The sequence below is a fragment of the Periplaneta americana genome, chromosome 17 (assembly GCF_040183065.1).
Source record: "Periplaneta americana isolate PAMFEO1 chromosome 17, P.americana_PAMFEO1_priV1, whole genome shotgun sequence".
NCBI lineage: Eukaryota > Metazoa > Arthropoda > Insecta > Blattodea > Blattidae > Periplaneta > Periplaneta americana.
Window position 1 is genome coordinate 243,141 of NC_091133.1, and position 27,228 is coordinate 270,368.

Sequence of the window (27,228 nt, forward strand, 5' to 3'; positions counted from 1 at the left end):
TCACTTGATATGTGTCATAAGAACAAATTTGTATATATCTGAAGTCTGATTCTAGTGTAACTATAAGTATCCTGCAAGAAAAACTCAGCTCAGACTCCTCTTAACCCCCCCCCCCTTGCAGTAAGCAGGTTCTTTAATAAGCGGCTATTGGTATAGCTGTAACGGCTACGATTGCGGACATGTTCACTTAAAGAGCAGCTGTAACAATAACCAATTAGGTGAATATAGGCCCTAACATTACAAGATGTCAACATCGTCTCTTTCTATGTCACAATTTGTATCTATCTTCACTGGAACTGTCCTCATATTTAAATTACATTAAATTAATATTTAATGTAAAATGCTATGTAACTCCCTGACTCTGTTTCAATAACACGTGTTCAGTTCAGCACAAGAAGATAATACGTGCTGTGATGTGATTGGAGACTGGGAGCATGCTGGGAAAGGGAGCATACGTCATCTGCGCGAGACAGTCACGCCCTCTGGTTTCTGGGCACTGAGTTTTGTTTGTTGGATGCCTATAATCTGCGATGTATGCAATGGAGGACAAAAGGAACTGGCAATCCTACTCTATTATCTCCTTCCTAGATGCCTCATAAGTGATAAGTTTTGATAGCCTATCATCTGTGAAGTTCAGACGTATCTTCGAACAGTTTACTAAAGAACAGGGTTGCCAGATAAATGAAACGCAATCGTCGTACCAACTTATAATAACTGTCTTACTTCAACATAAAATTGTCGTACATTCATCATTATACTATTTTATAGATAGTACGCACAAATATATTTCATATAACACCCAAAAAATGGTTAATAGGACTATAAATATATATTCATCCATACATAGTGTTCTGTCTAAGGGCAGGTCCTTCACTGCAAACCCAGCATTCTCCATGATTTCCTATTCCAGCATCCATTCCTTCATCCAATCAAGAATATTAGTAATTAAGTTATAGTTGATATTCACAATGACATTTAGCATTCAAATTACCATTTCTTCATCAACACTGTCATTTTCGGTAAAGCATGCTCGATGACGTTTGATCAAAAACAGCATTATTATATTGAAAGTCAGCAGAGACTTTATCTTTGGCCGGCGCAATGGGAGATATTCATTATCAATCAATGTCGGCGCGTTTAGACTTCTTAATCCTACTGTGGTACTATTTCATTAATAAAAACAAAAACTTTAATTGCTGAACACACAGTGAATTTAGCATATCTCTGAATTCGTCTTGCTTTGATATAACCGCACCATACATGAAACCTGGAGCCCAAGATGAATTTATGACTTGCATGGTAAGTGTAGTCACCATATTGATTTTCAAACATTCTTTATCCCTTTAAAGCATATACAGTATATGTGTGATCAGGGATATTAGTCAATGACATACTGAATGAAGAAAAGTTGTCTAGAAAAGGGGCAAATTAACTGTTAATTTTTTAAATTATAGTCCGACATTGTGAGTTCCAAAATAATTTTGTCCCTTCAGTAAAAATAGTCGTACAAAATTGCGTACGACTTAGAGTTCAGTCGTACCTCGTACAATTGGTCAAAATAGTCATAAGCGTACGACTATAGTCGTACATATGGCAACTCTGCTAAAGAACAAGAACATGTCAACATGACATCATCTGAATATATCAGCGCCATATTCCTTTCTTCACGGCCCTTTTGATCCTAGCGCTTGGCCATTGTCTAGGACAACAAACATTTGGTTAATAGTAAATATCAATCAAAACTCATTTATTAATGTTATATGAGTAACAGTTTGTTGCAAATTGTTTGTTGATATTTATGTTATGATATAATAGCCTGGTAGAAGTTCCGTTTGTTGAAGTGTTTCATCGTTGAAGAGGTAGGTTGCAATTTTATTTGCATTTAGAAGTGTTGGGCATGAAGACAGAATGCGTGGACCACAGCTATGATATAAAAACAGATTAATTGTGAAGCTTGGGCACGCCAAGATGGAGTATATTACTGACCACTCAACGAATATTGCAGACTGTTCTTCTTCCTGGCAGTACGATCTACTTCAACTAGTTGGCTCCCCGACACGAATAGCTGGGTTGCCAATACATGCAAACGAAATGATACTAAACGTGAAGAATGTTGCTACAGGTGGAAAGTTAGGTTAGGTTTTATTAGATGTGTAGTATTATTACTATGTTGGCGACATTGAAACCCACTATGAAATTAACAAAATATGTCTGCATTCTTCATTCACAGACGACGATTTTCGTATATAAGTAAAGTACCTATTTAGGGCGGGTTCGGTGGGCCCACAACTCTCCAAGTGATCACATCTATTTGTACAAATGAAAACTTTCATTTTATTGTTTATTTCAGCGATTTTGAAAAAGGTAAGTAGTGGCGTTCTTTTGAAGACACTTCAACTCCTATCAGCTTTTGGTAATTTCCTAGAAGACGGGCAAAATCCAACATGGCTGACGAAAACTACCAAAACGTTCTGCCAACTATGAAGTTCAAATGTCACCAGACATCACAAAATCAAAGATGGAAAATCAAACATATATTCATATTTTTAAAGAAGAACAAGCCCTTCAAAAAATGAAAATATGTTTAATTTTTCATCTTTGATTTTTATGGTGTTTGGTGGGATTCGAAGTTCATAGTTGGTAGTACTTTTCTGGCAGTTTTCGTCCGCACTTTACCCCCACAAATCACTAAAACATAAAACAAAACATAATAATTTATCATCTTATCAAATAAAATTCAATTCTCATCGACGTCTTCAACGACAATCTCTTCACTTCCAGTATAAATGACACCGGCTTTAAGGTATTCTAAACTTAAACCATGCAGGCAACAAAGAACTAAACCAACACTTTGTCGTACAGTCAACTTTGCATAAATATAGCCTACCACGTGTTTACACTAAATGAAATTCTCTTCGAACACTTATTACATCTTAACTTCTACAGAAAATTCAGTAAATAATTCCTTTAAACCACAGAAAAACAGTTTTCTTCTCAACATTCAACACAATCCTTCTTCACCAGCGAAAGAACTAAACCAAAATCGACACAAAATTTAATAGATACATTTCATAACACGGTTTCCTTCCTTTCCCTCTTACTTCAAAATTCCAACCTTGTGCACATAAAATAAATTATTGGCACTGAAAAGTGGCTTTTCGTAAGCATGATGATGCCCATTCGACAAATGCAGACAAATCTACAATGTAACACCACTCACGTCAAACAACAGAGAACAACAGGACAACGTCATTATCCATGAAAAATTAATGAAAATTCTAGAATAAATGATAACTATAACCAATCAAATCGAAAGAAAATCACAAAAATCAGAAAATGAGAAACTTTCAATAGCTTTAGCCATCAGACACAACATAACACCACTCACATCAAACAACCAAGAACAACTGATAACGTCATTATCCATTCAAAATTAACGAAAATTCTAGAACAAATGACAACTATAACCAATAAAATTAAAAGAAAATCACGGCGACACCTAGTACAAAAACCTAGAACTAACATGTAAAAGTCACTAAAAGATCACTAACATTTAACTCTGAAATAAAGAAGTTGGTAATACTTACTATATTCAACTAAGTGCCCGTCTTCTATGAAATTACCCAGCTTTTCTATGCTGAAAATTGAAGTTCATGTAAGTGATTCACTGTCAGTATACAGATATACCGGCAGCGCTTTTTACGTAATATAACGGAACCATTAACAATCTGGAATAGTGCTAACGATTTTCTCTTTTTCCTATATTTCCTAAACTTTAATAACTTAGTCGTTTAAGCTTTACGTTATGTGATAATATTTCGCAACTATATATTCCTGGTATTTAACAGGGAATTATTTGGAATACATCGAAGAAGTTCCTGTTACTAGGAACAGGATTTCATTTTCATTTTTTTTAAATTATTTTGCTGTTATTACTGTTGCGATGACTGTGGTACCCATTGAGCGAAACGTTTAAACTTATACCAAGATATATTCAATGATCACGATAGATTTTTTGGAGTCGTACCTTGTTAAGAATTAAGTCTGTATAAAAATAATTATATATTTTTATAAACGATTTTAGTTTACTCTGTCACAAACAAATCTATGAAAATACGCCATACTGTTGAGTAGCTCATCTGTAATATATGTAATTTCCTGAATATGTCTGAACTAGTCTGAGTCACTGGACAAGTGTCTAGTCAGTTAGTGTGCGATGTGAATGCTTCGGAGCAACTTGTAATAACTGTTTCTCAACAGCAGAGTTTCTGTAATCACTGTCAGTTACATAACCTTATCTTTCAGTTATGATGGATGTGATCAAAATGGAACCTGCAGTTGATCCTCTCGACTTACAACTACATGATAGCACATACGAAATGGAAGAAAATGATCCTTTATCAGAGGTAACTGAAAAGTCTTACAATATATTTTGTTTATTTGTCTGTCCAACAGTGCCAGAAAAGCACTCATTTCAACATTTCACACTTTATATCCATTAGACTAAATTACAGCCCCATGCTGTTGGTTTAGATATAAGGCGTCATGAATTGTTTTGACATTATGAAGTGTGGGTTGGTTATACTCTCCTCATGGGAAGAAATTTTCACAGGAAGATCAACTAGTCAGTTATGACTGCTACTTTTCATCAAGATGAAAGAATGCAAAGCCACAGTTATTAATGTAATCCGTCCACAGCTCCATTGGTGGTTCTGTTTCGTACCTCTGTATGACACTTAGGTGAATATTTGATTGCATACGAGAGAGATTTTGCTCTGTACCCCATAACATTTTCTTCTGTATTATAATTTCTAAGGCATAATTATATTCAGCCGGAGTGCTTCCTCATGTTTTACAACAATATCCTTCTTTCATTCACGTGATCAGTATTTATGAAACACATGCTGCCACTTATTGACTGTGACCTTAATTGAATTAAACATGTGGAAAGCTCACAAGTACATTGATTTGAGATCAGCTTCTGTTATTGACGTGCTCATTATGATACACATTAGCTTGTAGTTGTTCTCGAGAAAGATGTTTGAAAGCTTAAATCAATTTGGATCTTATTAAATATGCTCTAACATCAGAAAATAGCCAAATGTTGATAAAGGTTGAGTGGAACGGAGAAAAATTCTCTCCAGCACCAGGATTTGAACCCGGGTTTTCAGCTCTACTTGCTGGCGCTCTATCCACTAAGCCATACCAGATTCCCATGCCGATGTCGGATTGAATCCTCTCAGTTTAAGTTCCACCTCTTGGATTCTGTCTAGTGGCCTAGCCTCACGCACTGCGTCATTGATGTATGACAGTGGCACAATGTCCACACATGTGCAGAGGTGCAATCATTATGAGTGACTAAGTGGCCAGAATCCGACGGAATAAGCGGTGTGTTAAATCACAAAGTTATTTTTCGCATATCGTATATATCCTGTTGTTGTTTTCTAATGCCAGGCGTTTGACAATAAAGTCATTTGACCTCTTGCACTCTAATATTTTTCAAAGATATTATCATGGTCAGCCACTGAAGCACAGATTTTGAGGTGTTCCGAATCCATTTCTTGGTTTGAGTTGCACAATGGACAGTTAGGGGACTGATATATTCCAAATCTATGCAGGTGTTTGGCCAAACAATCATGGCCTGTTGCCAATCTAAATGCAGCTACAGACGATTTTCGTGGTAAATCGGGAATTAACTGTGGATTATGATGCAGAGAGTTCCATTTTTTCCCTTGAGATTGTGTTATCAAATTTTGTTTGTTGAAGTCTAAGTATGTGGATTTAATAAATTTTTTCACAGAGTAATACGTAGATTTAATAACAGGTCTGTAAGTATCAGTGCTGCCCCTCTTTGCTAATGCATCCGCATTCTCATTTCCGAGGATTCCACAATGTTATGGTATCCATTGAAATACAATTCTTTTATTGAGTGATATTAATTGAGAGAGCATATAGTTGATTCTGTACCATTAAAGTAGTCCCCGCCCATATATGATATCGTATATATACAAATATCATATTGTAACTTTTATATTGAACAACAATGTAATTTTATTATCTCAACAATAACTCTTCACTCTCTACAATTTAATTTTACTCCCGTCAACAGAGGGATTTGCTCTCCGCTCAGCAACACAGCGTTCGTTATTGCACTCCACAAACGACAATGACAATTTACTTGGACTATTACGAACAACAATGAACTGTTAATCTTAACTAATATTCACAAAGCACTATTTACAACACAGAACTGTCAGTTCACAGTTCTTCTAGCTCAGTAACTCAAGTTCACAGTATCTCGAACCACAGACCTTCAGAGACAGTCCACTGTACTCGAACTCAGGTCCCTCCAACTGTGGTCCACTGCATCCGAACTCAGGTCCCTCCAACTGCGGTCCACTGCACTCGAACTCCGGGCTTCAGGCTCCACAGCTACGGACACAACTCAAGTCGCGCTCTGGTCTCGAAGCTGGCTTCACTGCTACACAAGAGTGGCTGGCTTGCTCTGTTCACTGGCTTACTGACTGAACTAATCATGAATGATTCTGTCGCTCATTCGCGTCCGTAATTTATAACCACAGCGACGTAACCGAGAAAGTTCGAGTTCGCGATTTTTCCACTTCGACGGACTTCTCGGCCTCTCTAGGCAAGCAGAAGATGCGTGCGCAACCTCCCCTCGCCGCGTCGCCCTTTCCCCTCTTCTCTCCGCCATAGTACATGTCCCAGGAAGCAGATGCCTCTCCTCCGTCGGTCGTGAGATCGAACATCACGTGGCCGTCACAATATATATAAAAATGTAAATAGCTATGAAATAAGGACAAAGTTCAACAGTAAGCAAGCATTACCCAAATTTTTTCCTCATATGTGTCAACATTGATACAGGTGGAAATATAGAAGGAAAAGCACAAGTTATAAAATGCATTTTTTATTTACAATCTGAATCAATGTGCACAAAAAATTATTGCTAGGAATGTTGCTACTATCACTGGTACAGTTTAATAACAATGTAAATGCAGATATTTATACATAAGTGTATTCGAATTTGTTATATTATCCCCTTATTATACAAGAAATACCTATTTATTTATACTATGTTCAACCCAATAGAAGCCAATGCTACGTAACTCTCGGTGCTGGACTCCCTTCTCATTTCGCTGGCATCATCACCTTCATGACATTGAGATGCTATATAACCTAAGATGTTGATAAAGCGTCTTGAAAAATAAATTGTATATATATATATATATATATATATATATTTCTAATGCAGAAGATATTATTTCACTGATATTCATAACCAAAATGACTTTGTTACTTTTGAGGGGAAGAAGCTTGCAATGTTAAATTTGAGATGAATCACAATATTGCCATGAGCTTTCTGAAAACCAAAACAATGGGCATCAATGGAATTGGATTTTTATTATGTGACGTTCAATTGATGTGGCTTTAGGCATCATAGATCAACTATTGATCAGATATTTTGTATTCGACAGATAATGGAGAAAACATGGGAATATAAGGGTGCAGTGCATCAATTATTCATAGATTTCAAAAAGGCATATGACTCTGTTTAGAGAGAAGTTTTATATGATATTATTATTGAATTTGGTATGCCCAAAAAACTAGTTCGATTAATTAAAATGTGTCTCAGTGAAACGTACAGCGGAGTTCATATAGGTCAGTTTCTCTCAGATGCGTTTCCAATTCACTGCGGGCTGAAGCAAGGAGATGCACTATCACCTTTACTTTTTAACTTTGCTATAGTGTATGCCATTAGGAAAGTCCAGGATAACAGAGAGGGTTTGTAATTGAACGGTTTACATCAGCTTCTTGTCTATGTGGATGACCTGAATATATTAGGAGAAAATCCACAAACGATTAGGGAAAACACGGGAATTTTACTTGAAGCAAGTAAAGCGACAGGTTTGCAAGTAAATCCCGAAAAACAAAGTATATCATAATGTCTCGTGACGAGAATATTGTACAAAATGGAAATATACTCGTAAAAATTGGAAATTTATCCTTTAACGAGGTGGAAAAATTCAAATGCCTGGGGCAAACAGTAACAAATATAAATGATACTCGGGAGGAAATTAAACACAGAATAAACATGTTATTATTCGGTTGAGAAGCTTTTATCATCCAGTCTGCTGTAAAAAAATATGAAATTTAGAATTTATAAAACAGTTATATTACCGGTTCTTTATGGTTATGAAAGTTGGACTCTCACTTTGAGAGAGGAACATAGGTTAAGGTGTTTGAGAATAAAGTGCTTCGGAAAATATTTGGGGCTAAGAGGGATGAGGTTACAGGAGAATGGAGAAAGTTACACAACATAGAACTGCACGTATTGTATTCCTCACATGACATAATTAGGAACATTAAATCCAGATATTTGAAATGGGTAGGGCATGTAGCACGTATGGGCGAATCTAGAAATGCATATAGTGTTAGTTGGGAGGCCGGAGGGGAAAAGACCTTTGGGGAGGCCCAGACGTAGGTGGGAAAATAATATTAAAATGGATTTGAGGGAAGTGGGATATAATGATAGAGACTGGATTAATCTTGCTCAGGATGGGGACCATTGGCGGGCTTATGTGAGGGTGGCAATGAACCTCCGGGTATCATAAAAGCCAGTAAGTAAGTAAGTCGTTCAATTGATTTGTTTTATAATCGTAGTTAGGTAATATAATAAAATGTAATATTCGAAAAGACATTTGCAGGCGGTTTCTACAATATAAATAAGTTTTTTTTTTTTTACATTTATTACATTGTGTAATTTATTTTTGACAGTAGTAGCTGCCATATTGTTAGACATTGCCAGTGTCCTTGTTCCTATTTTGTCTTCAATATTGTTGTCTAATTTGTCGCCTGTGTTGAACGTTAGTCAATGACTGCCACGGAGAACCAGATTTGTTGCTGTTTCACATCAAGTCATCTTTAAAATAAGTAATAAAATTATTCACGATGTGTTTTTGTTCTGTAGGAAGGGAATTTATCGCACCTGGATGTGACGGACATGAAGACAGAATGCGTGGACCAGAGTTACGATATCAAATCAGAGATAAAGGTTGAAGATCCCACACTAGAGCCTATTAGCTTTGCTATGGTGAAAACTGAAGTAGATGTAAGTGGTTCACTCTCAATATATACATATACCATTAGGTTATTTTTAAGTATATCAGACCTATTACCAGTCTAGAAATGTATTAACTGTTTTAACTGACTCATAGCTTTCACAACTTAAACTGTAGGGATTCATTTTAAATTTGAAATAAAATAATAATTCTCTAATATTTATTTCTGATGCTGAAGAGAGATTTATCTCGAATACATGGAGATAATTGTGGCTAGAAACATACTTCATTTTAAGTTTACTAATTTTTTTTAAATATTCTTGTTACTTATCTAACAAATACACTCATGGACAAGAGAAACCGGGCACTTTAATATTTGCTGGTATTTTGCAAAATATTATCTTCTCATAAAATATTATGGTAGCCATCTCTTGTTATGGAGACGTGTATACATTGTTGATTGTTTTTTGTTTTATAAACAAGTCATTACAACCAAATATTCCAATTTTGCTTTCGGAGTCTCAGCTATAACAATTTTGTCTCAACCATTTTGTGCTTCATTATCGTTAACATTCGTTATTTCTTTATTTTTACATTTTCTGAGTTTAAGTGGGGTTGTAACATTTGTCTTAAAACAAGATACGACCTGAAGATGTGGCTCGAGCTGTAGCCCTTTACGATGATGGACGCAGTGTACGTTACATTGCAAATGTTATGAATATGGCTAGAAGCACAAACCACGATGCCATAAAACGGTATAGAGAGACTCTAGAATATACGAGAAGACCAGGTTCGGGTCGTCCAAGAACTACAAATCCAAATGAAGTTAGGTATATGGTGTTGAGAGTTCTTAGGGAGCGCAACCTGCCAGCTACTAGTGTAGCCCAGCAATTTGTTAACATGCATGGACGCCCAATTTCAGCCAAAACAGTTAGAAGAAGGTTGAAAGCAAGTGGACTGATATCAAGTAGACCTGCAACTGGTCCCAGACTTCTCAGGATGCATTGAGTTGAACGACTGCGTTTTGTAAATGATCACAGGGATTGGGGAAATGGACAGTGGAGCTGTGTTCTGTTCACCGATGAGTCCCGTTTCAATCTGTGCTCACCTGATGGACGTGAAAGAGTTTGGAGAAGGAGGGGAGAACGATTTTCACATTGATGCATTTCCGAAAATGTGCCGTATGGAGGTGGTGGAGTGATGGTTTGGGCAGGAGTGTGTACAGATGCTCGTACAGAGTTGGTTTTTGTTGAAAATGGAAGACTAACAGCTGATAAGTATATAAATGAATGTTTGGCTGATCATGTTGTGCCATTTGGCCAATTTCTAGGTGATAATTTTGTTTTAATGCATTATAATGCACGGCCGCATATTGCCCATGCGGTCGGAGATTATCTCCAAGAAGTGGGAATCCATGTTCTTCCATGGCCAGCAAGGAGTCCAGACATGAACCCAATTGAACACGTGTGGGGCATACTGGGACGGCATGTTAAGAATAGATGACTGAGACCAGAATCGTTACAAGAGTTGAGACGAGCACTTGGCGAAGCATGGGAACTTATTCATCAAGAAGACATTGCTAACCAAATTGAGAGCATGCCAAGACGTGTGGATGCAGTTATTCAAGCCAGAGGGGGTAATACCCGTTACTAAAAAGAGTTTTTAATGTCTAAGGCAACTTAAAATGAAAAAACAGTTAGACCAAACGATGCCATAGTTATACGCACTTTGTAATTTTTTGTAAATTTTCTCATCAGAGTTTTTTTTTTATTTCAAATGTTGTCGTATAAGGTGCTAAATGAAACATTATTTTGTTTAAATGGGTTTTGTTTCATTTTGAAATAATTGGCAACAAAATACAAGCAAATATAGAAGTGTCCGGTTTTTTTGTCCCTGAGTGTACTTTGATACTTATTGATCAGTGGGATTAAACCAGAGCCATCTTCAGTTACAAGCCAGAGCATAGGTAGGTTTGGCAATGCTGAGTGGAGGTGAGCAGAGGCGAAATAAAGGCAGGATCTTTGACGTTTTAGTGCTTTGATTTCGTTATATGTACGTTTTCGACATTAATTGATACAAAAGTAACTGCATAAGATCAAGATTCATTGTATTGATGTACGTAATTTATCACGGAATCCGAAATGGTATTTTATTTGAGTTTCAGAATACCGCGTAAACACTTGCCTACAGCCACTTGTAATTAAAAAAAAATTAAAAGCATACGTGTTTTTTATTGATGGTACAAGAGAAAATAAATAAATAAATACTTAAAGGAATGTTACTTGTACCAAAAATAAATAAAATAATGGCGTACTTTCGTAGTACCCTATTCCAATCAACTAACCATAATATGGCTAGTAAATTGACAATGTTTTGCCGCTTTATGTTGTTTTACCTTTGATGTGAAAGGTCTAGGATATCATATACATTTTAATTTCATGTGAATATTTGTCGTACGTTTCTATAAATATTTTAGATGCCCAGGAAGCGAGTTTTAGTTCGAACCTCGTCAGTCACCATAAGAATACTGTTATCCTAAACTATTTGTTACAAATTTCCTAAAATACAATTTTAAATTGGCCAAGGCCGAGTATAAAGATCTATGAAAAAATTAAGAAAGATACCATCAACATAATACATAACAAAACACAATATTATCTATTAAGTATGTGCCAATTAACGTAAACTCAGTTAACTTTAAATTCTGTAAATACGAAGTGAAAAGAAACATGTTTATAACTATTGTAATTTATTACAAGAGAAATAATATTAATAAACAAACCTTTAAAACCAACAAAGTGATTATATGCATCTACAAATTATAGGTAGTTCTGATATATAGCAGGCATTGCGAATCTTCAACAAAACTGCAACAATTATGGGATCACAAAACAACTGTTTACAATGAACTTTAAAATCAACAGCGTAACTTTATTGATATAGCAGGCGAGACCCAACAATTTGGCCTCAATTCTGATACAGCACAAACCACAAGTAAGACTATAAAAATGTAGTTTATACAATATTCAGTATTTAGAAGAATTGTCTATCACTTTGTCATTAATAATAAGTGTAAAAATTCCCAAAGACTGCATCCATATTTTCATTTATTGTCTTGTTTTTATCGCCAACACGCACTTAGTTTATAATACATCAACAATTAACGTTTGGTACAACCGCGAACATAATTCCATCGACACACACTTGTATTGTAACATTAATTTAAATTGAAAATCGGCATTATCACCAACACATGTTGTGGATAGTAGACCTGCGTTTGACAGTTAATTTCAGCGTTGCCAACATATAGCTCCGACTTGTAACTGAAGAAGGCTCTGGTTTAAACACATGAAGGTTTGTAGAAAAAATCAAATGATATAGAAGTCCTCTAATTGTGTTAAGAAGTGAGTTTATACAACATAATAATAATAATAATAATAATAATAATAATAATAATAATAATATAATTATCATCATCATCATCTCTATAAAATAGATGGGTATATTCTGTTTGTTAGATACAAGCTGCGAAAATATGCTATTCTGTTGAGCGGCTTATCTGCTGTCCCTTGCAACTTGATTCATAATTCATATTCGATGTTTAGATTTTTCTAATGTTTTGATATTGCAGTTATTAAATCGGCATTTACACTGTTTCATACGGACTTCGCTCTACTAAAACTTTCTGTGTCCGTCACGAAACCGGTCTCTTCAGTTGATTTACAACCTTCCACAATGGTTACTAATTCCAGGTTCCATACCTCAATTCATTTGTGGTTATGAGTCTTCTGAATCTACAGAAAAAATCAATATTAAAAATAAATTTGCAAGGTGTGGTTACGAAACCTTTATTTTCTGCTATCCAATGTGAAAGCGAACAGTCGTGTTAGAGAGTATGCATTTTGAGGTAATAAAAGACTTTCAGCAGGGAAATATATTAATGTTTCAATATATGAACTTTTTACGGTTTAAAATTACAAATATGAGTGGATTTATTACCGTCAGAATTACTTATCAATAATCAAAATTAAACCGTTAGATTTTTATATGAAATGGTACATAATGGCTGACGAACGTTAACAATATATATATATATATATATATATATATATATATATATATATATATATATATATATATATATACTGTGTAACAAATGTTTCTGGTGCAATGAAAATTTTACTTTATTTCTTAATTTTATGTGGTAAATATCACAAAATAACGCCACTTCATAGCCTAGTGAACACGTGGGCAATCAACTCATTGCGATTTCTTGGTCTGGGTGTTCGAAACACACTGTCGTGTAATCTTCTCCACAGGTTCTCTATGGGATTTAAAGCTGAAGAATTTCCAGGCCAGTCTGTCCAGACTTTGATGCCAGAATTCTTTATTGTGTCCAGCGTACTCTTAGCTGTGTGGGCTCTGGCTCCATCTTGCATGAGGAACACAATATGTTGTTTTGGTATCCCTTAGAACTTCAGAATGTGCTGGGAGAATGTGTGTACAGTAATATTCGCCATTCACAGTTTTCTTCTCATTGACTATAACAAGTTGTGTCTTTCCATAACGCGAGTCTGCTCCGGCCACCATAATCTTAACGCCAAACTTGGGTACTTGCGTAGGCTTTATAGAGGATGGATCCGCTGTTCGAATTCTGGCATTTTGACGATTCGGAATAGAGTGAAGTTCCACACGTGACTCATCCGTGAACAGAATATGAGCCCTTAGAATTCTGGCAGAAGGTGCATCCTCTGTGTATCCTTCTTTCAGCAACCTTTCACAAAATTTAATTCGATCGGATATGTTCTTTTCACTCAGCAGTGGCTTGATTCTTGGTACATAAGACTTCCGACCCCAGTCCAGACTACGACAATGCCTACTGATTGTCATGTGTGAAATGTTTTTCTTTGTAGAGCAGTAACACTCCGAAAAATTCAGCCTTTTAGCAATAGCCCGAGTTCCTACACCAACCTTGTACTTCACCCACTCCCTTGTTTTTCTTTTTGTTTGAGATGACACTTTGTTTGATCGACCTGATCGTTTAGCATCAGAAACAGAACCATCCGTTTGATTCTTCCATTTTAATACAGTTGTTGGTGACATTTCCAATAACCTGGCAATATCACATACTGATATTCCAGTCTTGACCAAGGCTTGAACCTGAGCCCGAGCATGCTCACGTTTTCTTGGTGCCATGATGACCTGGGTGATTATAAATAAGTGTCAGTATCGTTCATTAAAATTACGCATTAAAGATTACATTTAATTGGTTTATTATCCGGAAAGTATAGAAAAATAAAGACGTAACAATAATTCCTGGTACGTACCAGAAACTTTTGTTACATTCTTGTGTTGTGAATAATTAATATTGAAAGATGACACTTAATTTCAATCTTACTACACGATAATTTATTGATTAAAGAAAATAAAACAGTACTCACCAGGATTAAAATCACAAATTATAGGAAACATTCATGATCTCGTAATTTACACTACCAATTTTACTACAAATTAACTCATACTGTTAAGATATTGAACGCCTGTCGTCAACAATGTGTCATTTCCCGCCAAATTATTAATAAAGAATTGGATGACACCACAATCAAGTAGTACCAACTCCTGCATCATAAAATTTGGTCATCATTCCTGGGAAAATGGGAGCTAAACAAGAAAATAATTTTAACAAACTACCAGAAACTATTGTTACACTCTGTATTATATATAAGTTAATAATAACAAACACATGAACGCTACAGAGGATTATTATATAGCTACATATTCTAATAATAGTAATACGCATTTACTTAATGAACAATTCCCCAATTTAAATAACCCGCTTTACAAAATTGTAAAGAAGTAAATTCCTGGTAATCCACTAGGTTTGCCACGTGCATAGTTATCTTTAAATGCTAACGTATTTCTGTAAAGCTCAGTCGTGTTGCTACAACATTGCGTTTAGGTCAGGATCTCCTCAACCAAATTTGTAAGTACTCCCTCTGTCCCATAATAATTGTCCGGTACGCCGAAATGGTATTACAGTAATTACAGACGATGGGGCAAAAGGAACTGCACGCATGAGGAGAAGCGCAGTAGATCAGTGTACAAGGTTATGCAGGGCAATGACGTGATCTTATCGAGACAAGCAACACTCACCACCCAGAAGATCACCGAAAGTGGGTATTGGTTTTCAACTCACCGGTATGGCACTGTATACAAACCAGTGTAGCAAAGCAAGCTGGAAATCGTTAGTGGAGCATACTCCTGCAGTGAGTACATACGTTTGAATAGACATGGACATCCTGGGAACACAACTGGCAGAATTGAATGACAGGGGTAGCAAGAACCTTACAGACAGTGAACGGCAGGCGGTATAGGAGTTTTTGTTGAAAAACACTACGGCTAACGTAGTGAAGAAAGGTGCATAACAGGTGCGGCAGAGAAATTTCATGTCAATCTTTGGAAAGTGAATCCATGCTCATCACCAATTTAATCCCAGCAATAAATACAATAATGTCAATATCCACGTTGCCAGAGATTTGTGTTCATCTAGCGGCAGAGTTGAGCTCGTAGGGCCATTTTCGACGTGCTGACACTGGCGGAAGATAACGGAAGCAGCTGTTCACACTATGTTCGCTTTCTAAATGCCTGTTGGCTGCATGTCAGTTTTTAAATTTTTTATCTTTGAAACTATAGCGCCAATTTATTACGGATTCAGGAAGGGACTATAATCTCCCACATGCAGATTTATTTGTGAAGCCACAGGCGTGGCTCGGCCAGAAGCGCGTTTGGCTGCAGATCCGGAGTTGTGCTCGGGCGTGGGTTCGAGTCCCTGTTGCGCTTATTACCTGGTTGTGTTTTTTCCGAGGTTTTCTCGAACCGTAAGGATAATGTCAGGTAATCTATTTCGAATCCTCGGTTTCATCACGCTTAATACCATCTATCACCAATCCCGTCGACGCTAAATGATCTAGTAGTTGATACATTGTCGTTAAATAACGAAGTACTCCCTCAGCCCCATAAGAATTGTCCGGTACACCGCAATGGTATTGCAATAATTACAGACGACGGGGCAAATGGGAAGTGCACGCATGAGGAGAAGCGCAGCAGATCAGTGTACAAGGTTATGCAGGGCAATAACGTGATCTTATCGAGACAAGCAACACACACCGCCCAGAAGATTACCGAAAGTGGGTATTGGTTTTCAACTCACCGGTATGGCACTGTATACAAACCAATGTAGCAAAGCAAGCTGGAAATCGTTAGTAGAGCATACTCCTGCAGTGAGTACATACGTTTGAACAGACATGGACATCCTGGGAACACAACTGGCAGAATTGAGTGACAGGGGTAGCAAGAACCTTACAGACAGTGAACGGCAGGCAGTATAGGAGTTTTTGTTGAATAACACTACGGCTGACGTAGTGAAGAAAGGTGCATAACAGGTGCGGCAGAGAAATTTTATGTCAGTAAAAGAATAGCACGCTGCATTTGGCAACGGGGGCTGCAATCTTTGGAAAGTGGATCCATGCTCACCACTAAATTAACCCCAGCAATAAATGCAAAATGGCCTCCTGGACCGCGCACAGGGAGAATTCAGGTGTCAGTTCAGCAGGACAATGCGCGTCCGCATATCGCTCCCAATAACCCCACCTGGATGGACGCTGCAGCAGCCAGTGGAATCAATTTGGAACTCGTGTGCCAACTGCCAAACAGTCTGGATAGGCCTATGAATGTTTTAGATCTGGGTTACTTCCGGGTAATTCAGTCTCTCCAGCATCAGTCAGCTCCACAAACTACTGATGAGTTGATCGCCGCCATTGAAACAGCTTTCTCTCAGCTGACACGCAAGAAGCTCAACAACGTCTTCCTCACTTTATAGTTCAATCTTATTGAAATAATGAAAGTCAGTGACGGGAAGAACAACAAGATTCCCCATATGCAGAAGGGACACCTGGACCTCCTCAACGTCCTGCCATCTCTCTTGGAGTGTCCTCGGAACATTTACGACGAGACCACAGTAGCACTGTAGCAGTGGATCTGTGGTTATAGGCAAGCTGTTAGAATAACAACTTTCCCGGTCTAACAGGCAGTTCTTTCGTCTTTACTCGTAGGAGAATGTTTTTCTTTGTTTCACTTCCTGGTCAATTTGTACTATTCCTGGAGTTAATAAAGTTGCACTCCTAGGAGTATTTATTTTGGCTCAATGACTAGTCAATTTGTATTGATCCTGGATTCATAAAGTTGTACGAGTAGTATTCATGTTCTTATTTTTGCTCAATGATTGGCCAATTTATACAGATCCCGGACTAATAATTTTTTTCTTTTGCTAATTGAGTGACAATTTTGTACGGATTCCGGAGTAATACAGTTGTATTACTCATTCATGTGTTTCATTTTGCTCCTATGTAAACGCCAGTGTAAAAATTATGGAGTCCACACCTGTGGAGTAACGGTCAGCGCGTCTGGCCGCGAAACCAGGTGGCCCGGGTTCGATTCCCGGTCGGGGCAACTTACCTGGTTGAGGTTTTTTTCCGGGGTTTTCCCTCAACCCAAGATGAGCAAATGCTGGGTAACTTTCGGTGCTGGACCCCGGACTCATTTCACCGGTGTTATCACCTTCATCTCATTCAGACGCTAAATAACCTAAGCTGTTGATAATGCGTCGTAAAATAACCTACTAAAAAAAAATTATGGATATCGGACAATTATTATGGGACAAGATATAAAAGCGTACCGGACAATTATTATGGGACAGAGGGAGTATTAAAAACCACGGTTCTAAATTCAACATTCGCTTTTTAACTTTCAATTTCAAACTTTTTACACTTCCCCATTATATTTTACAGGACTTTGGTTTCATACACCGCTCAAACAGCAGCACGAGCGAGCTGTATACCATATCATATTCTACATTTTGTGATTTATGACCATCTGCAATTGAAGATTGCCAAATTATTTTATGTTGTTGTACATTTAACCATTAGCACATTGTTTGTTTTTTTCTATACTTTGTATAGTTTTAAATTTTATGTTACACGTATGTTCTTAATTGCATATGCTTACACCACCTATCATATTAACTTTTTGAAACATTTTTAACGATTGTATTTAAACCAGAAATAATTGTAAGTGTTCATTATGTGTCATTCATAATTCGATGGGACCTGAAGATGCCATATTCATGGCGAAAACGTTCGTCGGTCATTATGTACCATTTCATGTAATAATCTAATGGTTTAATTCTGATTATTGATAAGCAATTCTGACGGTAATAAATCCATACATATTTGTAATTCTATTATTATACTTATCGCACGCAACATGCCTTTGAAATTTTTACTGTTTGTTTACATTAACTAATCTTGCAAATTCTCGGTACGTATTTTGCAGATCATTTATACATGACATGCACATATTTTAAAGGTTGAAACTTGATTCCAATGCCTCATATTACAAGCAAGTAGCCTGAGTATGAGGAAGGATGTAGCAGGAAGTAAAAAAATGCTGTTAAGGGAACTAATTATTGGAATTTGTGTAAAGGTCTTTACATACTTACCAAACAGATAGATTGTATTTACTAGATTTGAATAGCGAGGTGTGTAACATAAGAAAGCAATTGCCCGTAACGTCAATTAAAGCTCTGTTCATAATTTATTCACTTGCAGAAAGATTTTTTGGATGTGGACAGAGTTAAGCAGGAACAGAAAGTGAAAGTATCTCCAGAAGAGGATGAAGTGTTGACTGAGAGGTGAGTATACTGTGCAGATTTTGCTTCTTTCATTATATTATAACTTAAGGGGAGTTGGTCATTATCGCATGCAAAATAATGGTAAAAATAGCCTCTTTTCAAGCAGTCATAAATATAATACTATTTATCACAGCTCTTTAATTTTTTTAGTGATATATGTATACACATTAAGCTTTGGAATGAAAAAGAATGGTTACTCTAGAGTAAATCTTTATCCTTAAATTAATTTTTTTAATTAAGCACAATTTTTTTATAAATCCACTACATGTCTGTAATTAGGTAAACTCTATTCACTTATTATAGCACATATTGAATTGAAAATTTGACCACTTACTGCTAATAGATACTAAAACATACCCTACTAAAATGATTCATGTATCTATAATATTATGGGCATAGGGCTTATAGAAATTATCACCGTCAATAAATTAAAAAGGAATTGCAGATTAGTATAAGCCGTATGCCCATAATATTACAGATATTTTAATAAATTTTAGTAGGGTATGTTCTAGTATCTATTAGCAGTAAGTGGCCAAAATTTTAATTCAATGTGTGCTATGATAAGTGAATAGAGTGTACCTAATCACAGACATGTAGTGAATTTATATAACAAATATGATTAAATTCAAAAATTAATTTAAGGGTAAGATTTACACTAGATTAACCATTCTTCTTTCATTTTAAAGCTTAATGTGTATACATATATCACTAAAAAATGAAAGAGCTGTGATAAATAGTATTACAATTCTGACCGCTTGAAGATAGACTATTTTTACCATTACTTTGCATTCGATAACGTCCAATTCCCCTTAAGGGTATATGTACGTGAACTACCAGAAATATTATCGGAAAATGCAGGCTCTGGTAGAAAAGGTAGAAACTGCTCAGGATAGGGACCAATGGCGGTCTTATGTGAGGGCGGCAATGAACCTCCGAGTTCCTTATAAGCCAATATCTAAGATATAGCGTGGTGTGGTCTATCCAATGTCATTTTCTGACTCAGCACCGCAAACAACACCAAAATAAATATAATAACCTAGACACCAACACAAAACATATTCGCTTGGTAATTATCTGATATGTGAATGTAATGTAATGATTACTATATTATGACCTCACCGCATTGATCATAGTGGAGACCGATTAATTTTGAATTCCTTTCAGGTTTGTGAATCAAGCTGAGAAGAGTGTGATACGTGAACGCACGGGCAACGATAGTGAAGAAAACAAGTTGACACAGTGTGATAGCAACAGACCAGACTGTTCAGACGTTAGGGATGTAAGCCGTAATTGTATCAAGTGTAACATGTGCAACGAGGTTTTTTCAACAGCGCAATCTGTGAAACTTCATTTTCATATGCATACTAAAACAAAGTCATCAAGATGCAATGTTTGTGGAAAGTGTTTCTCAACATCGTCAAAACTTAAGACGCACGTTCGCATACACACAGGCGAAAAACCATTCAAATGCGATGTATGTCGAAAATGTTTCTCAACTTCGTCTTATTTAAAAAATCATGCAAGAATACACACTGGCGAAAAGCCATTCATATGCCAGTTGTGTAGAAAGTGTTTCTCATCATCGGTGGGTTTAAATGCACATGCTCGCACACACACAGGCGAAAGGCCATTCAAATGCGATACATGTGGAAAGTATTTCTCACGACTTTCATGTCTTCACAGACATGCACGCAGGCACACTGGCGAAAAACCATTCATATGCGAGGTGTGTGGAAAGTGTTTCTCTGAATCTTCAAATTTAAAGCAACACACTCGCATACACACCGGCGAAAAGCCATTCAAATGCGAGGAGTGTGGAAAGTGTTTATCATCATCTCTGAGTTTAAACGCGCACGCCGGCATGCACACTGGTGAAAGGCCTTTCAAATGCAATACATGTGGAAAGTGTTTTACTCGGTTGGGAGTTCTGAATAAACACGTTCTCATTCACTCAGGCGAAAGGCCATTGAAATGTTAAGTATGTGGTGTATCTTCAAATGGGTGTCTTTAAACAGACGTGTTCAGGCACTCATATAGTCATTTACAAACTCTAAAAGTACAAAAAAATTATGTCTCTAGAAACTTTTTCATAAACAACACATCTGTCCACCTATACGCATTGCAGAGACGATTTGATTTTGATTTCTGGGGAAAGAGTTACACTCATTGTGGAAGTCTAAAAAAAAAAAAATAAAATAAAAAAAAAAAAGACAATTTACTTCACACAGCATTTCAAATGTGTTATCTATGGAATATATTTCATGTGTAAGGATCAGCTGCAAGGAAGTACGATGAAATGAAAAAAAAAATTAAATGAAAGTGGAAGCACGTTTAAACTGAATAATAAAGTTGAACGGGTTTAGTTTATCCCAAGTTTAACTTACTTTCGAGAAAACGGCCCTAAATATATTAAAGATTTTGAGAAAAAATATAATACGTTTTAGTCTTAGTTTCACCTCTACAATACACACACAAAGTATTTACACGCAATAATGAATCACCCTGTATATGCATGCTTATTTTTGTCTTTAATCGCTAAATTTGGACCTATTCTGAAAACAATACAATCGTGAATTGTGTGAATTATGCTAGCACATGACGGAACAGATCTGGCGCAAATAAGTCACACCAGTAACGAATTTTTAAGTATGTCAGGACTAATAACATTCTACAATTGAATGAACTGTTTAACTTTTCTATAACGTCCGCAACTCAGATGGTATTCATTTTAGGTTTGAAGTCAAATAATGATTGTGGAATATACATTTTCTTGTATCGAACACAGAATTATCTCCAATACACGGATAACATTGTACCTGGGAACAGACTTCTTTTTAAGTTCAAGGTTTTTTTTTATATTTACGTTACTGATTGGCAGTTATTTTGCTAGACATTGAACGATAAATTCAAACGGATATATATTTTATACAAAACAAACAAAGGATTTCGATGTCCTCTAACGTTGTTAAGAAGTGAGTTTATAGAAAATAATAATATTAATAATAATAATAAAATCAATAATACTAGTGAAACTAAAAGTAATAATAATAATATAAGTATGTTATTATTATTATTATTATTATTATTATTATTATTATTATTCCTATTATTATAGTCATACCCGTGCGCTTCGCTGCACTTGGAATTAAATATTGACAAAGATAGATACATTCTTTTAAATTACTTTGTGAATAATAGCGTTTTGTATGTTGTAAGTCGTTTGCTCCTGAATCGTTTTGAAAGTTGTACTTAAAACTCTGAATTTGACTGTTATTATCAAGCAATACTTCCTGAAGTTGTTCAGTCAACTCTACTTTTAAGATTGATACCACCCTGGTGCTGGAACCCGGACTCATTTCACCAGCATTATCACCTTCATCTCATTCAGACGCTAAATAACCTAAGGTGTTGATACAGCGTCTTGAAATAGCCTACTAAAAAATCAAAAAATAAAAAACAATATTAGACCTAATAGCCAGTTGGTCAGGCTCTTATTCTCAGCTGGAGGAAGATTTCCACTTAAATGATAAGCCTATGCTTGAACTCCAAATGGTGGCGTAGAATTGACTTTATGTATTTCTTTTGCACCAAACAATGCCATTTGAAATAAGATGTTGTACTGTCTTATAATATATCATTTAAAAAGCTTGTTGATAACGGATGTACTCCGATACGTAAGTTTTTAATTTGTTTTGAGGACTCTTGAATCTCAGGAGGAACAACTTTTATAACAGCGCAACATAATTCTACTTGGCTCTCTGCGCCATTTTTTTGCATTGCATTTATTGTATAGTTTCATTTTATGTATTTTAACACAATTTAATTGAGCAGAGTTAACATTTTGATTATAAAATAATGTAATGCTGAGCTAACACATTCTAACTTTAATTCAAAACAAGAATGAGCTTTTATTGTTACGGCAATAATCAGTTTCTATAATTGAATGTAAACACTCCCGTCAACAATGGGATTTCCACTCCACACAGTGACACAGTATTCGTTATTGCACTCCATAGACGACAATGACAATTTACTTGGATTATTGAGAACAACAATGTACTGTTAATTTTAACTAATGTTCACAAAGCACTATTTACATATCAGAACTGTCAGTTCTGAGTTCACAATTCGTTTGCCTTGGCTAGTTCTTCTAGCTCAGTCACTTGAGTCCACAGTATTTCGAACCCCAGAGCTTCAGAGACAATCCACTGAACTTCGAACTCAGGTCTCCCAACTGCGGTCCACTGCACTCAAACTCAGGACTTCCGGCTCCCACAGTTACGGACACAAGTCAAGTCGAATGCCGGTCTCGAAGCTGGCTTCACTGCTACACAAGACTGCCTTGCTGTCCAAAACTAGCAACGATTGCAACTAACTAACTCAAGTTCACTCGCGTGTCGTATTTATAACTAAATCATAGTTTGTTGAGAGTACGGTCTGCGATTTATCTACAGATGTCGAGAAGATGGCTCCTATCTAGGCTTCTCTGGATTTCTCCCCTCAGTCACCAGCTGCTTTACTTCCCCCTCTCTGCCGCAGTCGCCGTCTCTCCTCTCCTCCCTTCGCCACAGCATATGCTCCAGGAAGCAGATGCGCGCGCAACTTCATTTGCCGCGTCGCCCGATCCTTCCACGCGCGCCCCTGCCCTCTGCGGGACGCGTGATCGAGTCTCTACGGGACTGTCACACTATTATTACTGCATAGTAAATGAATACACTCTCATTGTTCGTTAATTCTCTGAGATGAAAATGAATGTGATACATAAACATTATTTTAAGAAATAAAGGAAACGAATATACAGATAGCTCATCAAGTTTTCTGTGGACAAGATTCTGTTTTAATCTTACCTGTCCTCGACTTACTCAGAAGTTACCATACTAACATAGCATTATGTCCATCTAGAAAAACTACACTTTCCAATGGTGAAATAATAAATATACAAATCGGTTAATCAGCTTCTGAGTTTACTTCATACAAACACAGAAAGATTTTCTGTATGTTAATATTGATAAACATATTTTATCTATTTCCATCATGCAGTTATATTCGTATAAAATAGTGTTAAATGAATAGCTTCCGTTTTTTGTTGTCCAAGGCCCCCTAAAGACGAAGTCATTTGTTTTCATTTCATTACAGCCCAGTATGTGGCGATAATAAAACACATTGTTATTTGAAAAATCATTTATCTCATTAAATATTAGCCCTACCAAAATTTTGCGATGAATAAAACATATCGGAAATCATTTCTAAAGAAACTTTTGATATGCAACATTTTTCATGAAAATCAATAATAATGGATATATTTCGAATCATTTAATTCAGCCCCCCTTTTATATGTATTTTTAATGCCATATAGCCTAAAATTGAAGTTGGAACGAACTTAATTTCTATTCCAATTTTCATACAGAACGGTTCAGCCATTATCGCAAGAAAAGACAACACACATCCAGAGAGACATACAAAGAAAAATAAAAAAGAAAATGTATTTTCGGTTTCAGAATGATTCATTATACATGTTCACACCAATTATTTTTGGGAAATCGAAAATTACCAGAAAAATTTCGGTTACAGATGTATCATTAATATAGATTTTCTCTATAAAAGGGGTGAGCGTGATCTGCTATAAAATAGGATATTTCACAAGTCAGTTGAAACGTTAAAAGTGCTATATTATTATATTTCATAGGGAAAATACAAAATTCTCAGTGTTGGGCAGACAACGGAGTTTACAAAACATTGGGAAGATGTCCTCCAATCTCTTGTTCAGTATAGCATTCTATCTGCGACACCATGCACAGCATTTTGCAGATAATGTCTTGGAATATTGGCTATTTCTTGCGAGGTGGCATCTTTCAGTTGCAGTAGGGTTGTTGGGTGTGTCAGAAAAACTCCAAACCAAATCAAAAGTCGGTGAGATTGAAATCTGGAGAACGCGGAGGCCAAATTTTTGGAAAGAGCCTACTGATTAAAGGATCGCCAAACATCTGCGAAATGAATTGTTTTACAGGGATAAAGATGTGGGGTGGACCGCCATCTTACATGAAGATTATGTTTTCCATATCGTGATTCCTCAGCCTAGGGATGACGAACTTCTGTAACATGCTGGAGTAGCGCTTCCCGTTTACTGTAACAGTGTGCCTTATTCCATTGTTGTCTTCTTCGACCAAAGTCTGCAATTACGCGTGTTAACTCCACCATTAATTTGTTAGTGGGTTATTTTACGACGCATTAACAACATCTTAGGTTATTTAGTTTTTGAGTGAGATGAAGGTTATAATGCCGGTGAAATGAGTCCGGGTCAAGCACCAAAAGTTACCCAGCATTTGCTCATATTTGGTTGACGGGAAAACCCCAGAAAAAAAACTTAACCAGGTAACTTGCTCCGAACGGGAATCGAACCCTGGTTTCCCGGCAAGACGCGCTAACTGTTACTTCACTGTTGTGGAGTAATACCACAGTCTAATAGATACAGTCACGCAACTCATACGTATAAAATATGCCAACATTTGACAGCTGGCGCGACAGTAGCCCTCTAGCGGCAGGCAAGTTAAAAGTGTGCACACGACATATGATAACACATCAGAAAATGGGTTTTGCGTAATTTATTTTATATTTTTATGCTATAGTGTATATGGTTCTTATTAATTCTACTTTAGAATCCTGGAAGAATTTCATACGCAGTTAATCTACAAGTTTCAGAAGCTGGGAATAAACTTAATTCTTTCTGCTCTTTACAACTGAATCATGGCCCTGATCACATATCATGGTTTGAAATAATATAATTGTTCGTGCGTGGTCGGTTAATTCAATTCATTCCTAAATATATTTATGAATCATTGGAACTTTCTATTTCCTGTGAGAAGAGTAAAAATTAGTAGCTTCAAAATTGTAGGGCATATCGCGTGGTGAACTCTTCTCCCTATTTCCTGAGAAATTAACGATTTTGCATACCGCAAATTGCGGTAAACTCGGCCGCTGAGATAAACTTGAAAATAAAGAAAAGGGGAGGATTTAAACATTAATATGAAGTTCATTATTTTTCCATTTCTTAAGAACCGGTATTTCCTTTATTATTTTGAGTCACAAATAGTGCTGATGTATGGTTTAAATTTTTATGCCAAGTTTACCGCATTTTACATTACATTTCCAGTTTTCACACATAATGCCTAATTTTAACTTATCCTACCTATATAATACGTAATTTACATGCACTTACTGTTAATATGACGTAGGTGAGAACAAATAAATGAACACACAATTTTGTTGAAAAAATTGAAAAATTGTAACTTCAATTAACTCAGAAAATGTAGGCCTAATTTTATTTTCAGAGCAGAAGTGATGTAAGTCAAAAATGGGTAATAAGGGTTAAAGTAAACATTCTGTAAAATACAGCGCAAAGTCGCAGTTAATATTGAATGTATTTAAACTATTAATAGTCAGGGAATAGCACGAAGGATATATTAATTGCTACTTTGCGCTGTATTTTACAGAATTTTTACTTTAAACCTCATTACCTAATTTTGACTTACACCACTTCTGCACTGAACGGCTCAAATAATCACTGGGAATGTAAAATCAACACCAATAACAGTCATGCAAATTATTACAGAAAAGATTGCTATTATATTAAATTTAAAAAGGCTCTTTTATTTCTTGAGAACTTAATACGTCTTCCACATGAATCTACACCAACACATCAGAAATTTATCGACACAGTCTGGATTTATTCAAGAAGTGAATATTTTGCAAAAGGATTACTATACTCCATGAAATGTTGCAAAATTAACACCATGATACCTACTTGAATGCTATATAACATTCAACTTTTGAAAAATATAAAGAAAAAAACACGAATACAAAAATTATGGAATTACGTGCATTAAAAACTGTAGATATATTATCCAAAATCGGAATGGTTACACATTTACACATATGATCTCTGCAAAAAATAATATACTGTAACAGGTATTTACTTTGTTTTTATTTAGGCTAAACTGTCCTTCCTGACGTACAAATAGGTAACTGATAAATAATAAATGTTTTATAGAACACAATACGTAGGCTACCTACAACGTGGATTATTGGTTATGACTGAGTTATGATTTTCTCTTGGTCTTTAGGGAATCTGAAGAACGACAAATTCGGAGATTTAAACTTGTTGTTACTGCAGTTTTCGTCATAGCACACATTGCCTTTATTCCGACGCATGATTAAAACGTTATTATAACATCTCGCATCCCTTTAAAGCACGTGCTGGCTGTATCACCCCTATGACCAGTGCCTTGCCTGCCGCTTGGGCGCTAGTGTCGCGAATGTTGGCAAAAAAAGTGTTGAAGTTGCGCGACTGTATCTATTAGACTGTGGTAATACTAGAAACGAGCGTTGAGCGACTTCCGCCGATTT

General features: G+C 36.2%; 1 protein-coding gene across 1 annotated transcript; it reads left to right on the plus strand.

Annotated features, from left to right (window-relative positions):
- The first annotated feature begins 1,691 nt into the window (after positions 1-1,691).
- Positions 1,692-21,039, plus strand: LOC138692658 (gastrula zinc finger protein XlCGF28.1-like). The gene is made up of 5 exons (XM_069815769.1): positions 1,692-1,859; positions 4,306-4,406; positions 8,987-9,127; positions 18,743-18,825; positions 19,990-21,039. The coding sequence occupies exons 2-5, from the start codon at positions 4,308-4,310 to the stop codon at positions 20,801-20,803; spliced, it is 1,137 nt and encodes a 378-aa protein (XP_069671870.1). The 5' UTR covers positions 1,692-1,859; positions 4,306-4,307; the 3' UTR covers positions 20,804-21,039.
- Positions 21,040-27,228: the final 6,189 nt, after the last annotated feature.

Excerpts from the sequence above, each read along its gene's own strand:
- LOC138692658 (XM_069815769.1), top strand. The coding sequence starts at position 4,308 with ATGATGGATGTGATCAAAATGGAACCTGCAGTTGATCCTCTCGACTTA. Across the intron at positions 4,407-8,986 it reads AAAATGATCCTTTATCAGAG|GAAGGGAATTTATCGCACCT; the intron begins GTAACTGAAAAG and ends TTTGTTCTGTAG. Across the intron at positions 9,128-18,742 it reads TGGTGAAAACTGAAGTAGAT|AAAGATTTTTTGGATGTGGA; the intron begins GTAAGTGGTTCA and ends ATTCACTTGCAG.